Consider the following 17,561-nt stretch of genomic DNA (forward strand, 5'->3'; position numbering starts at 1 on the left):
ATGGGGGGGGGGGGGGGCAGGAGAGGCGACGGTCAAGGGTGACGCTAAGGTACTTAACGTTGGGGATGAGGGCGATAGCACGGCCATAGATGGTGACGTAGAACTCGAGGAGGCGGAAGGAAGGGGTGGTTTTGCCTACAGTGATAGCCTGGGTTTTGGAAGGATCGACCTTGAGCAACCACTGGTTGCACCAAGTGGTGAACCGGTCAAGATGGGATTGGAGAAGGTGTTGGGAGCGCTGCAGGGTGGGGGCGAGGGCAAGGAAGGCGGTGTTATCGGCGAACTGGAGAAGGTGGATGGGGGGTGAAGGCGGCAGCATGTCCGCCGTATATAAAAGGTACAGAAGAGGGGAGAGGACGGAACGTTGGGGCACACCGGCGGGGGGGAAAAAGGTGTAGGAATCCGTGTTATGGATGGTCGACCCCTTCACCCAAAAGTGTTCCATATTTTGCTGACATTACACGCAGAATGAAAGTTCCAAACAGTGAGAGGTGCAAAATTAGGTTTGCATTGCTTTGAAATCTCGAACTTCCTGCTCTCACACGTTGACGAATCTCAGATTTCTACACGTATTAAGTACTTTTCCCACGTCTCGCCTGACGTGATGCGCGGCATTAGGAGCCGGGGACACAAAAAACCCGCCACCTCTGCGGAGTGGCGCGGGCAGGCTGTTGGCCGGTGGCGGGCCATCGCCTGCCGGGATCGATCATGACGCGACCGCCTGTGACGGCGCTGCGGCGAGCCGAGTCCGCCGCTAATCCATTTGTCACGACGGGGACCTGCTCGCTGTCCCCGGCGCCGCTCACACCTGCTGCCGGCCACCCGAATACATCTGCATAACTTAGAGCTTTCTGGTGTCGCCTGCCTAATTACAAATAACATACGACGATTGTTTCCCTGCTCCGTCGGCGCAGGAAAGCTAAAGAGGAGGTAAAGGCTTGGACATTTCGACCACCACGTCACAACTTTCACTTTTCGGCGTATGTCTGTGGAATTTGGCCAACAATAAAAAATATCCGTTTGTAGATTTACGATCTGTTGCCACACTTTTAAATAAGCGTAAGTCTTAACTGGACGCACACTCAGAACCAGATGGAAAAAATAATGAAAACAGCGCAGCATGATGAATGTGTCTTCTTCGTTAGTAAAGTCGTGAAGGCATTACTAATTACACACACAAAATTTTTTTCGCGATTTTCTTTAGATTTCTATTCTTTTGCTTTTGCTCATATGCGTATTTCTAATTGTGATTATCTAATATTCTACTGTGGTTAATAAATGTCAAGGTGTAATTGTCATTATTTTGTTTGCTAATGGATAAATATGTTTCTTGCTTTGTACCTGTGGTAAAGTTTGTAAAGTTCTCTTTTGGAATATTATTAATTGTGAAAAATGCAGTCAATAACATTTATAAAGATTTATGTAATTTACGATAACGATATAACATCTATAGACAGGGGATAGCGATAGTGATATCGATAGTCGAAATGTTGTTGTGTAGTAGAGGGGATGATGGATGGTGTGTCTGTGAAGCGTGCGCGGAAAATAGTACTGTGTTTTATGAAAAGCATACGTAATTGTACGGACAGTGATACCGAACTATCATATTGTTAATTCTCTTTGCCACTGCGGTATGTAATGCCATCGCCAGCGAACTTTAAGAGCAAATAAACCGGACTGTGAAAATGCCGCTGACAATACTTTGTTGTGGCCGACACGAACAGTGCTTTTATGTGAATGAACTTTGCTGGTATTGGTTTTGGGTGGTGGAACTGTTGTCTGTCACATTCTATCAAGCCGTGAAAGTGAAGACTTTAATTAACTGTGCAATGTAAATGACTTTCAGTGACGTTGTCGAAGTTTGAAATGCGAGAACAGAGTGGACATTGTTTACGCTGTGCTTCACACACGAGAACAATTCTATGAACTGTGTATTTGTGGCTAAGACTATATCAATGTGACGAACTGTGTAATTATGGACGATAGCGTCACCGACAGTGCATAAAGTGTAAAAACGAGCGATGTCTACATAATGTACTTTGAAAAAGAGGACATGTCAACAACGGTCGTATACTGACGTCTTGTGGTTTGTTAATCACCACGGGGTTAATGATACAGCTGTGCTGGAATTTTATTTGGGTTTCGCCGGAGAAGATTAACCAGCGGAACTGCCTGTATCCTGCTCTCATCATCGTAACCCGCCGACATCGTGCTGCCCAACGCAACGCTTCGTATGCAACAAAAGTTAAGAGATTTCGCCGAACGCTATCCCCTGACCTAGAAACTTTCTTTCTCTATTAAAAGTATAAGAATTACAGACTCTATTCAAATAAATTCCTTGTTTAGTTTATGGTTGCTTTCTGCTAACGAAAAAAATTACAATCAGTGAATTAAAAGTTGCCTGGGAGTCATTGTTGAAACACCAGTAAATATAATCTACTTCCTCTCATTAGAACTAATTCTCCTTGCATGTCAAAATTATTGTAGTTGTTTTATGTAGTTTTATGTATTGTTATGAGACTAGATATATGACAGTGACTAATAAGAGTATTTTGTCGCGAAATATGGCGTCGCGCGAAAATTACGGCGACCGCCATAATTGCTTGCGTTCTGACCAATAATGTAAAAGCTGCTATTCCCGTATTGGTGCATTTCCTGACGTGAGCGTGAATTATAAATGTCAGCTGTCAAGTCACGTAGGGACTGTTTACCCACTAATAAAAGTTTTTGATACTGTATTGCTGCGAGTCGTGGTATTAAGAGACACTGTTTATACTCAAAAGTGGGTAGATGTATGGTGAACCCCCCCCCCCCCCCCCCCAGTGTTCATGCAATTATTAACAGTATTGTGAGTGATTCACGGAATTTTGTCACTTTTTCTAATTCCTTTCAGATATTATCTTAGATGTCTTTGAAGTTTCAGAGAGTATATACACAATTTTGTCGGTTCAGGTTAATTTCAGAGCAGTTTCTCGCGAATATTAGAGTCTTCAGTTCATAAACAAAGTGGGGTCGTGAGCAATTGAGAAGTATAACAAAGAGTGTGGTTTTCCAATAGAATTTTGGATGACTTCACAGTTCAGATTTTGATAATTATTTCTCCTGTGGGTTGAGGTCATCACAAAGTGCAGAGCTTTATCAGATCCTGAATGCTACTCGGAAGAGATTCATATAAACGAGGATAGTTTTGAGTGGTATTTGATACTGTTTCTCGCGGACTGAAGTCTCTGCAGAAGAAAATCGTTTAGTTGCAACGTTGTAAGACGTGTATATTTCTATTGTCTATTGTCAAACCACAATTTATGAAAGATGTTTATATTTTATTAATAGGATTAAGTAGGAATAATTAATATTTGTCATTTTGGAAAAAATTGTGGTAACAGGGAATGTCTGCACCAAAGTCCTGTTGGCGGAAAGGACCGCACATTGATATAATTTTAAAATGACGGGAGAGACCGCGTATGGATACATTTTAAGAAAAGAGCCGGAAAGACCGCGCAGTGTTCAAATGGTTCAAATGGCTCTGAGTACTATGCGACTTAACTTCTGAGGTCATCAGTCACCTAGAACTTAGAACTAATTAAACCTAACTAACCTAAGGACATCACACACATCCATGCCCAAGGCAGGATTCGAACCTGCGACCGTAGCGGTCGCTCGGTTCCAGACTGCAGCGCGTAGAACCGCACGGCCACTCCGACCGGCGCGCATTGTTACGTTTTGTAATGGTAGCAGGGATTGTCTGAACCAGAAAGCATTGTTGGCGGGAGAGACCGCACTTTAGCGTTCGTAGGAGGTCAGAAGTAAGCGAGATGTGAAGCGAGTCGGCAGCAGGTCTGAAGCGAGAGGTTGAGAGGAGCGGTATGCCTCCCAGCCACCAGCTATGATTTACAAGAGATTACAAACGGATGTACAGAGACATCAGCTAGCTATTATCGTAAGAGGCACTAATATTATTGAATTATTTTTTTTTGAGAAACTCAAGACTACTGAAGGTATGTTTGCGCAATGCTAGTTGTAAAATTATTCTAAAAAGTAAGCCCCATTTGAACGTTTGTAAAATCATTTCATTACAAACAGCAAATATATGAAGAATCGATTTAAGAATATATTTAATTTTTGCTAGCAATATTGCATTATTGATTATAATCCATCCCAAAAACCATCAACGTAAAACTTTGCAAAAGTTTATTGTTGTCAAGAAAATGTTTACCTATGAATTACGTAACTTCAGTTGTATTAATTAAAGAATAACGTCAGCTTTGCTATTAAAGAATAACGTGAGCTTTGGTAATAAATACAGCCACTTATTATGACAGCCCACCAGCAGCTAATAGAGTATAGTAAAACAGAGTAGGCTAAGAATGAGACTTTTTTTTTTTTTTTTTTTTTTTTTTTTAGAGCACTTTCCCGCAAAAGGCAAAGGTCCCGAGTTCGAGTCTCGGTCGGGCACACAGTTTTAATCTGCCAGGAAGTTTCAGAATAGGCTAAGTATATTAATGTCGCAATTCGATGTTGCAGTCAGATGGCGATCCAGTAACAGTAAAAAAGGTAAGGAACTGTTTTGGGTTGTTGCAGGTAACGACTGAGGGCCACGACGACGACACATTCTATATTTGGTCGCAATAATCAGCAAATCACTTTTAATAAGCAGCATTTAAATTTGTATGCGAAGATTGCACATATTATTATTGAGAAAGACAATTAATTTCAAAGGGAAGATTTCATTTATTATTATTAAACAAGAGATAGAAATCCTAAGGGAAGGTTTCATAGGTTATTGTAGAAGGGAAGGTTGCGTAACAAAAGAGATATAGAGGAGACGGGAAGGTTTCAACGTAAAAAAAAAAAAAAAAGGCGATGGTGAATCAATATTATAATGTCTACCCTTTACACGGATCAAATGCCTTACTTACCTCGCAGCAATCCCGCATTATATCAATATTACAGTTTACGAGGATATGTTTCTTCACTATCCTAGCATCACGGCCTCTGGTTTGCTCACCCCCCCGTCTTCTGAAGTTGTTTCGTATATCCCGTCATAATTGGCTTGTTCTTCATACAGGCGGAGGATTCGACGTGTAGATAACAAACTGTGTTAAGCTGAAGTGGCAATGTGGGAGAAAATCCAATGCCACGAAATACAGTTATCAAAACATAGGATGGTACTTGATTTTTATTCGTCAACGTTTAGTGGTAATAAAGAAACGCAAGTAAGAGCCTGATTATGTTCTCATTAAATCAAATTCCACGGATGCTACTATGTTCAGGGCACTGCAGCAAGACACAATCTAATGATTCACAGTATTACAAGTGGTTCAAAATTTCTCACGACCGTTCACCAAGACACTGTGTAACACGAAATATTATTTTTGGTAACTCGTTACACTATGCCGTTAAAAGCGCTTGTTCCATTTGTTCATACCTGATACAAAACTTCTAGTAAGCTATTACGCACAAACGCTCTCCAAGCACTGTTAATTGTGATGAATAATTATCGATAGGTATTCCACTTGAATGCTCCGACGCGTGTTGCCTCGGTCGTACCCGGTAGAAGATTCGTAGTTAGTTATAGTAACAGTTTGGCACCCGCTTATTCGGTGAACACTTTTGACTCGTCCATCGTCTTCCACCAGTAACGACTAAGTTAAAATGTTCTTCTCATTTACGTTTTGACTGTATGAAATTGTTATTCACCTTCTACCAGTGCAACTAATGTTGACGGTATGGCTGGAGGAGCATAGCTGCGTTCAAATAATAAATATTAACCAACAACGCTCTACTGCTTCGCGCCATGCCCATATGTGATTCCCAGCTGTCTATGCGGTGCTCCAGCATGATACATACACCACTAGCAGGCGCGTTCCCATCTCTGAAGCCATCAGCCGCAGAATTCCATGCACGTTATCTCCCTACCTTGCTACTACTGAATGTTTTTGTCGGACTGGTAGGAAGTAGAACTAAAATGAAAATGTAATGTCCGCGAAAAACATAGCAGAATCGGCACATACTGTCTCCAGCGAAGTTCAGCACTCCAGCAATACTCAAATTGGGTGACCTTTGAGGACGTGCTCTGAAGCTGTTTAGAGGTTCATCCGATAATTTTGCTGTCAAGAATCATTCGAACCACACATTGTTGATAGTGAAGTGCTTAAATTGTTGTTCTTAAGTTTTTACGCTCTCAAGCAACTTATTTGCACTACTACATTCTCGTCCACAGTTGGAAAGTATTGCACATAACGCAGTTATGCATAGTTACATGAATATCGCCAAACGTAACTAATCTTGATCCTAACCTTGTGTTTCATAATATGCGAGAAGAGGCACTTCAACTGTATTTGCCAGGTGGTTACAACTGAAATGCAGCTACTCACAGACGTCCAGTGTGGGCTGTAATTATCGTGTAGATAACCTAAAGGGTTATTGCGGAAATGATTTAAGTTAGATAGAAGTTAAATCCAGTTTCCGTCACCAGTTACGAATCTGACGCTGTGAATACAAGAAAGACGTATTGAAATGATTCCATATGTAATGGATTAAGAACGGGATGTGGGCAGAAAATATCAAACAAGTGAGAAAAGCATAATTTATTTTTAACTGCTGCTTAAACAGTTTTTTCAATATAACGATATGCTGCACAGCGTCAGATTTGCACCTGACGGCCAAAATTGGAACTAATTTGTCCCCACAGTAAATCGCCTCCTTATTAACGCATTAGCATATCTACCAAGTTCTGCTGCATTACGATTATTACAGGCCACACTGGACCTCAGTCACTAGCTGCGATTTAATTGCAACCAAACGGTGTATGCAACTGTTTTAACGCATTCTGATTCAAAATATGTGAAGTAGACCTTTAATAAACATGTTATAGTGATGTTCTTTATGTTAGACTGCAGTGGGAAATAATAATTTATATGTTATTGAATAATGAAGTGAATACCCCAAAACCCAGGCGATCATTGTAGGCAAAACCACCCCTTCCTTCCGCCTCCTTGATTTCTACATCACCATCTATGGCCGTCCTATCGCCCTCACTCCCACCTTTAAGTACCTTGGCGTCACCCTCGACCGTCGCCTCTCCTGGACTCCCCACCTCCGGACAATCCAAGCCAAGGCACGCTCCCGCCTCAGTCTCCTCAAACTCCTCTCCGGCCGTACGTGGGGTCTGGACCCCTCCACCATCCTCCACACCTATAAATCCCTCATCCGCCCTATCCTTTGTTATGCCCATCCGGCTTGGATCTCCGCCCCCCCTCCCTTTTATAAACCCCTCCAAATTCTTGAACGCCATGCTCTCCGCCTCGCCTATTGCATCCGTCTCCCCTCCCCCACGCGGATCCTGTATGATCTCATCCCCTTCCCCCACCTCCTCCTTTTCCTTGAAAGGATACGGATCCTGTACACCTCCCGTAAACTCGACCCTCCTCACCCGCTCGTCTCCCCGATCCTCACCCACCACCGCCCGCTGCCGCGCCTGTATTCCCAAGTCCCACCCGGTCTCCATCTCTCAACCCTCCTTACCTTTTCCCAAGGTGGCTTCCGCCAGCTCCCCCTCCCTGATGATGTCCTCCTCCCCTGCATCTACCCCTCCTATCAACTTTGATCCTCCCCCCCACCTCCTGTGTCCTTTCCTTTAGGCACCCTCCCTTCCCCCCTTTCCCTTCCCTTCTCTTTCCTTTCCCCACTCCCTCCTACCCTCTCCCCCGAGCTTCCCCTCCCCCTTCCTCCCTCCCCCTGCCTCCTTTGCCCATGGCATCTCTGCTCTCCCCTCTCCCATTTCCCCTTCCTCCTCCTCCACCTCCTCTCTTGGCAGGTCCCCGGACTCGTACACGCTCAGTGAACATTTGCGCGCCGGAGATCATCGCCATCAGTGTTTAGTGTGTGTGCATCGTTTTGTGTTTCGTGCAGTTACAACTCAACTGTTCCCATGTGCCGTCGCCGTGTTTTGTGCGCCGTGTCTCCAAGTGTTAGTGTTTTTTTCGTCCAACGTGAACGGCTTCTTGTTTGTTTTTTGTATCTCCATTTTTTGCCCGCCGTTTTTTGTATTGTATATATCACCTCTCTGTCATGTTTTTTGTTCCACTTAAGGCTGAAGAGCAGCGTACTATGCTGCTGACAGCCCGCCTGTATGGGTGTTTAAAATTACAATAAAGGAAAAAAAAAAGAAGTGAATACAGTGTATATATATTACTAAATTAAAATCCTCCACCATGTTTTTCTGTCTATATGTGAACGCTATTCTCAGGAACTGAAGTAGGGATTTTGATACTGTTCTCAGCGATACGTTGACTGATTCACAAGGAAGGTTTGTGTCCAGTATATAAATATTAGCGCTGCACGAGAGAAGTCCCATTGTCGTAGGCATTTGGTGCTATCCGTACGAAGCTGGGTGGTCCCTATTGCATCAATAAAAGCATTTTCCGGATATCCCTGCTCGTGCAATTCTGAACAGCACAGTGGCACCAAGGGAGTTATCCCGGTTGACAAAAATGAAGGAAATTGCCGAATACATTCCGAAGACACAAGTGGTGTATGGTTAAGTAATTAATGCGAAATACGATGCAAATTCGTCATTAGAGTTTGCGGAGTTTTGTCTGGAGGCTGAACAATGGTAACTGGGCATTCTTCTGTGCTAATAAATGATGTAGTCTGGTACAGCTTTTTGTGATGTGTGATATTAGTGCATAGATGTAATAGTTAATTCATCTCAGTTGTATAACTATGTAACTGGACGAAGCCTACTTTTGTTAAGATTCTGGACTTGCACTCAGGATGAACTAGGATCAAAGCCACATATCTGCATATCTTAAAGCATGGCTTTACTAAATCAGTCAAGGCCAGTGCCAGGATTATTTCCTTGAAAAGGACACTGTCGACTCACTGCCCATTTTTCTTAAGTTCGAACCTGGGTTCTGTTGTTTATAATCTTCTCAGTATCGACCCGAGTATTTCATTCCATGACGTTGGGAGCTACTTTCGACAAGTAATGAAGATTTCTGTCAAAGAAGGCTGTATATCACACGTTTGCCAAAGTTGAGTTTTCAGTGGAATAAATGGGTACATAACATGAGAAACGCTACCATAGCAACGGAAATCTTTTGTCTGTTTACAAACTGAGCTGTTTTTAGTTGTATAGTTGACCATCTTGGAAGAACTTTGTATATCAATGAAAATGGCGGTTATGGATAATGTAAGTTCCACTCCAAATGATATTGTATCATTAAATAAAATCGTAGAAAGGAAGGCAGCTACATAAAACTGGAAGCAGAACGTCGAGAAAAGCACGAGTAACAGTGGAAAATCTTACATTTCCAGAGCTGGTAAGACGTGCCCGAGAAAAGTACATTAAAAGTGTTACGTATGAGAAGATTGTGTATCATAATAAGATTTTCATTCTGCAGCGGAGTGTGCGCTGATATGAAACTTCCTGGCCAATTAAAACTGTGTACCGGACCGAGACTCAAACTCGGGACCTTTGCCTTCGTGGGCAAGTGCTCTACCATCTTTTTTTTTTTTCGTTGTTGATCGTTGGGTTTTGTCGTTGCGGACGTCACATGACATCCGTTAAAGTTCGTTTGTTGATCCTTCCACTCAGTTTTTTTATTACAGAGGCCAACCAGCTTTCTGACCAAACACGCTGAGCTACCGTGCCGGCTTAAAGTGAAGTGGGAGTCGAACCATCGCCTGATACACATTTGTCTTACAGAATTTTTTTTAGTTGGTCTCATTTTGTTCTATATTGTTCGTTGAATTTGTTCGGGGCGGACGTTCGATGACACCCGTTCAGGTTCTTTGTTGATCCATTCACTCAGTATTTTTATTACAGAGGGTAGCTAACCCTCTGACGGAACACGCTGAGCTACCCAAGCGTGACTCACGCCCCATCCTCACAGATTTACTTCTGCCAGTAACTCGTTTCCTACCGTCCAAACTTAACAGAAGCTCTCCTGTGTAAGAATATTGTTTCGGAGCATAGCTTTCTACCTTGGGACCACACTATTGCACTAATCTGGTAAAAGGAAGAGTAATGGGTATCATGATTCCCTCTGAATGGAAGTATGTAATATGTGAAGCTTGCTTAAGTGCAGCTTTCTTTACAAAGGGAATGAGCCAGAACGGCTTTGTTGCTGTCAGTGTTCTTGAAGGAATTATGAAGTCTGACCCAGCTTGAAAGTGACTAGTTACATGGTTCAATATCAATGCATATCATCTATCCTTGGCTATAAAGAAAAGACAAAATCAACTTCAAGTTAAGATACCTATACCTGTCATGAGGTTTCCTTTCGTATGTAAAGACCGTCTTACTCCGTCGGCAGACAAAGTGAGGAACTTTTTGGATATGTGTAAATACCCTGAGGTACAGTCCAAGGAATTTTATATGAACTTACCTTCTGAGTGAACTGTTCAGTTTATTTTTCCTCTGTTTAATTTTCTCTTTGCTATTGTCTCTTGTCCTATATAGCACAAGTTTTTTTAGTCTGGAGGTTAATTAAATAAACACACTGTATTATTTCAGCCACTCAGGTAATATATTCTGTTAGTACTTTCCATTATTTTTACCACTGTAAGAGAAAATCAATATATAAATTTTTATATACAACGTTGTTTCACAATGCACTTTTACAGGATATGCAACGTTCTTACACAGAAAGCTACATAAAAGGTAAGACAACTTTCTAAATGTTGTAAAATATGCTGCCGGCCGGAGTGGCCATGCGGTTCTAGGCGCTACAGTCTGGAACCGAGCGACCGCTACGGTTGCAGGTTCGAATCCTGCCTCGGGCATGGATGTGTGTGATGTCCGTAGGTTAGTTAGGTTTAATTAGTTCTAAGTTCTAGGCGACTGATGACCTCAGAAGTTATGTCACGTAGTGCTCAGAGTCATTTGTAAAATATGCTAAACACTTGTACTGTTCTATAATACATACTATGACACTTGATCATACATTATAATACATATAAATGAATAGTACCAAAGGATTACATCAATTATTTTTAATTCTTGAAAAATTATGAAATTGTGTTGTACAACTTTCTTTGAGAGAGATCTTCAAATGTAGGTGCCGTTGCCAGTGTAGATGGCTATGGCATAGGTATATATCCATTCCAAGCGCTACCAACGCTCTTCATCAGCCTTTGGTCCACAGTGTCATACACTCGCCTTATAAGAGGTGTAGTCACAAAGTTTTGATCATCTCCTTCGTATGATGCATTGTATTGTCTTAAGAGGGATGGTCGATTTCCAAGATTCCTTTCAAGTCAAGTATCGTGGTCGTGCCGCTAGAGAACGAATGGGCGAGTCGTGTGATGGATGCCCACACCGCAGCCGCCGATTTTGCCAGAGGCGCAGATGGTGGTTGGTAATCAGCTGGAGTCAATGGAATGAGCAACATCTCCTGGAAGCCAGCACAATATCCATGATCGGTGCCTGCGGTGAGTCGTCGACAGTCAGCAATAGGTGCCAGTCGACCTCGGCAGCTCGGCCTGTACTTGGAAGAGGGAAGATTTGGTTTAACATCCAGGCGACATCGAGGTCATTAGAGGCAGAGCACGAGCCCAGGTTGTGTCAAGGATACGGAAGGAACCATCCTGGCATTTGTGTGGAGCGATTTACAGGGTGTTTCAAAAATGACCGGTATATTTGAAACGGCAATAAAAACTAAACGAGCAGCGATAGAAATACACTGTTTGTTGCAATATGCTTGGGACAACAGTACATTTTCAGGCGGACAAACTTTCGAAATTACAGTAGTTACAATTTTCAACAACAGATGGCGCTGCAAGTGATGTGAAAGATATAGAAGACAACGCAGTCTGTGGGTGCGCCATTCTGTACGTCGTCTTTCTGCTGTAAGCGTGTGCTGTTCACAACGTGCAAGTGTGCTGTAGACAACATGGTTTATTCCTTAGAACAGAGGATTTTTCTGGTGTTGGAATTCCACCGCCTAGAACACAGTGTTGTTGCAACAAGACGAAGTTTTCAATGGAGATTTAATGTAACCAAAGGACCGAAAAGCGATACAATAAAGGATCTGTTTGAAAAATTTCAACGGGCTGGGAACGTGACGGATGAACGTGCTGGAAAGGTAGGGCGACCGCGCACGGCAACCACAGAGGGCAACGCGCAGCTAGTGCAGCAGGTGATCCAACAGCGGCCTCGGGTTTCCATTCGCCGTGTTGCAGCTGCGGTCCAAACGACGCCAACGTTCACATATCGTCTCATGCGCCAGAGTTTACACCTCTATCCATACAAAATTCAAACGCGGCAACCCCTCAGCGCCGCTACCATTGCTGCACGAGAGACATTCGCTAACGATATAGTGCACAGGATTGATGATGGCGATATGCATGTGGGCAGCATTTGGTTTACTGACGAAGCTTATTTTTACCTGGACGGCTTCGTCAATAAACAGAACTGGCGCATATGGGGAACCGAAAAGCCCCATGTTGCAGTCCCATCGTCCCTGCATCCTCAAAAAGTACTGGTCTGGGCCGCCATTTCTTCCAAAGGAATCATTGGTCCATTTTTCAGATCAGAAACGATTACTGCATCACGCTATCTGGACATTCTTCGTGAATTTGTGGCGGTACAAACTGCCTTAGACGACACTGCGAACACCTCGTGGTTTATGCAAGATGGTGCCCGGCCACATCGCACGGCCGACGTCTTTAATTTCCTGAATGAATATTTCGATGATCGTGTGATTGCTTTGGGCTATCCGAAACATACAGGAGGCGGCGTGGATTGGCCTCCCTATTCGCCAGACATGAACCCCTGTGACTTCTTTCTGTGGGGACACTTGAAAGACCAGGTGTACAGCCAGAATCCAGAAACAATTGAACAGCTGAAGCAGTACATCTCATCTGCATGTGAAGCCATTCCGCCAGACACGTTGTCAAAGGTTTCGGGTAATTTCATTCAGAGACTACGCCATATTATTGCTACGCATGGTGGATATGTGGAAAATATCGTACTATAGAGTTTCCCATACCGCAGCGCCATCTGTTGTTGAAAATTGTAACTACTGTAATTTCGAAAGTTTGTCTGCCTGAAAATGTACTGTTGTCCCAAGCATATTGCAACAAACGGTGTATTTCTATCGCTGCTCGTTTAGTTTTTATTGCCGTTTCAAATATACCGGTCATTTTTGAAACACCCTGTAGGTAAATCACATAAAACTTAAATCTAGATGGTTGGACATCGGTTTGAACCGTCGTCCTCCTAGTCCAGTGTGATAACCACTGTGCTATCTTGCTCGGTTGCCCGTGCTTGGAGACGTGCTAAAGGAAGTCTGGGGCTGCACAGCAAACGAGGCTGAGACAGTGTCAGAGTGTCACGAAGCAGCGAGTCGCTGTTGAGAGGCAAGTCTGAGGGGCCTCAAGAACTGATTACTGCTGGCAGTGCGGATGTGGCTGCCATGTGGACAACAACCTGGTAGAGTGCCTACTGCCTTCGCCTGGCCATACACACGGTAATTCCAGAGGAGGCGAAGGAACGGCTTCTGCTGTCTCAATATACATGGTGGGCGTGACTAAGCAAATTGGAGATAAATTGTTTTCGCTATGAACGGGAAGCAGTTTTTTATCTAATTGTTTTAAGAGTTGATTGTGTACGAACTCCTATAATGAAACCATTGGTTCATTGCTGGACGTTAAATTTTTGTTTTGCTATTGCCTTATGTGAATGAATTGCCATATATATAATGAACTGCCAGGTATGTATCGCATAACAATTCATCTGGACACCTGTGTGTGGCTTGATAGTGTTGTTGGTAGCTGGTGTCATAATTCTCCGTGTCAGTGGTAGTAGATCAACTATGTGTAGACAGAGACTCTATTACTGACTCTAAATAAGTTAATTTTTGGCATTGTAAGTTATTGATTGTCATTCCTGATTGTGGCAGAGTCCAAAACTTTTGAAGTGTATGTTGTTTCCTGGTGGCCCATTGTGTGGCCAGACTAAATTATTTTGTAATTGATTAGTTATATAGACATGAACTGCTACAGCATTACTTTTGTTCAAGTAACTGCAGACACGATCGCTGATACGTTCCGTCGGTGCCTGGTAAGCCCAGAAGCAGAGTCAGTATGTAGTACAGTTAGTGATCTTTTTCTTTACGCAACTAACAGCTACAGCACCAGTCTTGTAAATACTCAAGGTTTACCAGAGGTCATTAAATGAGTGAGTACATCACAAGTACGTGTGACTTTCAACGCTAATTCACATGACTATTTGCTGTTGTCAAGGATTCTCTGACGGCAATCTCCATGTTACTTTCGTACTAGGATCAGGCTTGTAAGGTGTCAGGCAAATCCAACACTTTCCATGGAAACCCTGACATGATAAGCAAATCCAGTAGTATGTCACATAGTTCCGAATAAATCGTGATATTAAATTTACCAACGTAATACAGGTAACGAGTGAGCAAATGGAATACCACAGACTAACACAAGAACGCCTAAATGCATGTCATACCTTCCCACCGTGAGACAGACGCAGTGCCGAGAGGAGAAACGAGAACAGAAGCCGAGAGCAGAACCGTGTTAAGCTAGAAGGCCCTACGATAAGGGACGGACACCCACGTTCCAGCTAACCGCCAGGACCACCCCCCAGCCCATGTTAAAAGCTAGAGCCCTCCAGAAGAACAGTATAGATCTTACGATAACACTAAAAGGCCACACCAGCCGCAAGTTTTAGCGTGAGACTTTTGCGCGTCCCTGTTACGTTGCAAACGTTAAAAACATTGCCCCACCACGAAAAGTATAACGTTTCTCATTGGATTGACAGATTTTTTGTAGGCAGAGCTTAAGGTTAACATTGAGTCCCTGACTGGTCAGATGAAAACACAGCCAGACAGTTTTTTTTTGAACCAACTTCGGTAAATTGTAATAAGGAGAAGTTAGGAAGGAGTTGCTTCCGAGACGGCGAGATGCATGGAGCTGCGCCGGCCGCCGCCCCCTGACGAACACCAACAAGGTAATGAACGCACGCGATGCCGCATTTTTGAGCGCATAAGGCTTCACTCAGAACTGCAGAAGTCTCATCTGTTACATCCCCTTTTTACGTAATACTAGTGTCGATCGTCAGTTGAAGCACATGGTATTCACATTTGCTACATAAGTTAAAATCTGAAACGCGATGATTTTTCTGTTATATAATTATTGAGAAGCCACATCAGCCACTGTAATTTACGACAAGTTAGATAAGCAATTAAAGATAATTGAGGGTCACTGTAGATCATTTTGATAGTTTTCTCTTTTGTGAAACTTAATTTAAACCTAGATTATAGATGTGATACGGCATAGGTCATCCTTCGATCCATTGTAGAACTTGGAAATCCATTCAGGGAATATTCGTTCACATTTTTGTGGAACGCAGTTGGTTTTTATCGTCTTGTATTAAAACTTTCCTTTTATCAATAGTGCAATTTATAAACAAAGTTTTGTGAGTAGAATAAAATTTCCAATGGTAAACTTAACTGCTTTTTAGACGTTATTTTACCAACTAACTAAAAATAGGAAACCCTTGAACCCCTTCCATTAAATTTAGTTAGTATTAAGATTATTTTAGAGGGAGTGCAGTGGAGCTGACGCTGAAATCATTAAGTATTTGGTTACATCATCGCTAGTCTCACTGAACTCTTCTGAACTCTACATGTCATGTGTGGTCTGGCGTCTCCTTACCAGCAACAGGTCCCAGGTTCAAACTAGTCAATTCCCTAAAAAAAATGCTCAGAGCGTCGTTGCGCGAAAGTGGCAGGGAGACACGACTTAGAACAAGCAGAAACCACGCAGAATGTTAGAGGCTCACTTACAAACGTGAAAGAGCGAAAAGATAAAAATGTGAAACGGGGGCCATTCTTGACCACTTGCAAGGTAGTGTAAGACCATCGTTTTTTTGCACCCTCTGTTTCGTCTACCTGATCTATCTGTAAAATCGGTGTAAGTCATAATGCACGCTGAATCTACTGTTCAGAATAATTTCAGCATGAAAATATCAGTAGATGATTGAGTTCTAGAAAATGCTCGTGTTTGAAATGGATGTAGCTCTACGTACGAGGTGACTCAGTGTGTGCATCGTAACAGCTTGTTGCTTTCAGTCGATGTTACGTATATAGGCTTTTTAGCGGTACACGTTGCTATAAAGCATAGCAACACGACTCACTTTCCTTTTACTAGACCGATGAAAGATGCTCGAGTGAAAAACGTGATATTAATTAATAGTAGCGCAAAGCATCTGCTGTGCCCGTGTTTGTTGGTATTCATGTGGAGATATGAGAATGAAAAATGCGGGCATAACGCAGGAAGCGACGATGGATGTGTAACAAGGACTGGCCAGTGAGGGTTCATTTGCATTTTGCAGACGTGTTTTGGGGAGGTGCTGTGGACTCCAAAGAAGAAAGGTGCCCGACGATGATGGTCGAGCATTTAAAAAAAATTGTTGTTGCATAGACTCTATGCTATACTCCCTTGAATTAAGTACAAACTATGGCTTTAGTCAAGCGTTGAAGCATCACGTATGAACATATTTTCTGAAAAGCTCTGTTAATTATCAGTTGTTTTGGGTTGATAACTTATTTGAATGTAGAAGAATTACGGAAACTACATTTTGTGATTTCGTTGTGAGTTGGTTAAATGGAGAACCTCTCTTATAGCCCTTGCCCCCCTCTGCAATCGGAAAATAGCAGTCAAATACGTGACACTGGATGGCAGGACCACAACATCAAAAGACGGCGACCGGAAAATTCGTAAAAGAAAGTAATTGTTATCACTGGGAACGAATAAAGACTTGGCATCTTGCAATATATCGATCACTTAAATACATCCCACATCAAGAAAAACGCCTCAGCTTTCACTAAGTTCCATGTCTCGAGATCAAAATTCTGTTTTGCATACTAGAACATACAGTGGAACTGGAGAACAATTCGAATTTGCCTTGTGGATGCATTAACACGCAGAAATGAAGGTGGGTCTTTGGGTCGTGGATTTCACCAGGATCCCATCATTGCCGACCTTTGTTTTCAAGCATTAAGGGGACCCCAGCGTGGTTCGGGTCGAAAAAAATCGATTTTCGATTTTCATCATATTTCAATGGATTAAGGTTTTATTTAAGTACTCTGAAAAGGATTTTTCTGAAAATTTTTTTTTCGAGCATATAAAGAGCATTTTCCTACCACGTGTGTTTGTGTGCCACGCCCACTTTTCTGTCACCAACTTTTCTGCATATATTTTAGATCTTTATATCCCCTACATTGCACTTTAGGGCTTCTTTCTTACTCCAGAGTGTGTTGGCTATCCTTGGAATGCAACGGTCGGTATTCTTTTGCTTCTGCTGTTTGTAAACAACACGCTTTCTATTAGAAGATGGAAAACTGTTCACCGGACAGTCTCGGTTAACTAAAACTGAAATAGAAGACTTGCAGGTATACTATGAGCAGGCAATTAAAAGAAATAAAGAAAATCTGGAGGCAATGAAGAGAGATGTTTGGGCCATATTCTTCCTTAAGTCCTCTACTGATGATAAGCCATGTCATGGATTGTGTCCATCAGGAGAAAAT

At 42.6% G+C, this 17,561-nt stretch overlaps 1 protein-coding gene across 1 annotated transcript in view; it reads right to left on the reverse strand.

Moving 5' to 3' along the window:
* Positions 1-614: 614 nt before the first annotated feature.
* Positions 615-17,561, reverse strand: part of LOC124803370 — a 164,645-nt gene continuing 147,698 nt past the window's right edge. Inside the window, exon 4 of the mRNA XM_047264556.1 lies at positions 615-811. Within this exon, the coding sequence (XP_047120512.1) occupies positions 615-811 (197 nt within the window). The remainder of the gene's footprint in view (positions 812-17,561) is intronic.

The sequence above is a fragment of the Schistocerca piceifrons genome, chromosome 6 (assembly GCF_021461385.2).
Source record: "Schistocerca piceifrons isolate TAMUIC-IGC-003096 chromosome 6, iqSchPice1.1, whole genome shotgun sequence".
Classification (NCBI taxonomy): domain Eukaryota; kingdom Metazoa; phylum Arthropoda; class Insecta; order Orthoptera; family Acrididae; genus Schistocerca; species Schistocerca piceifrons.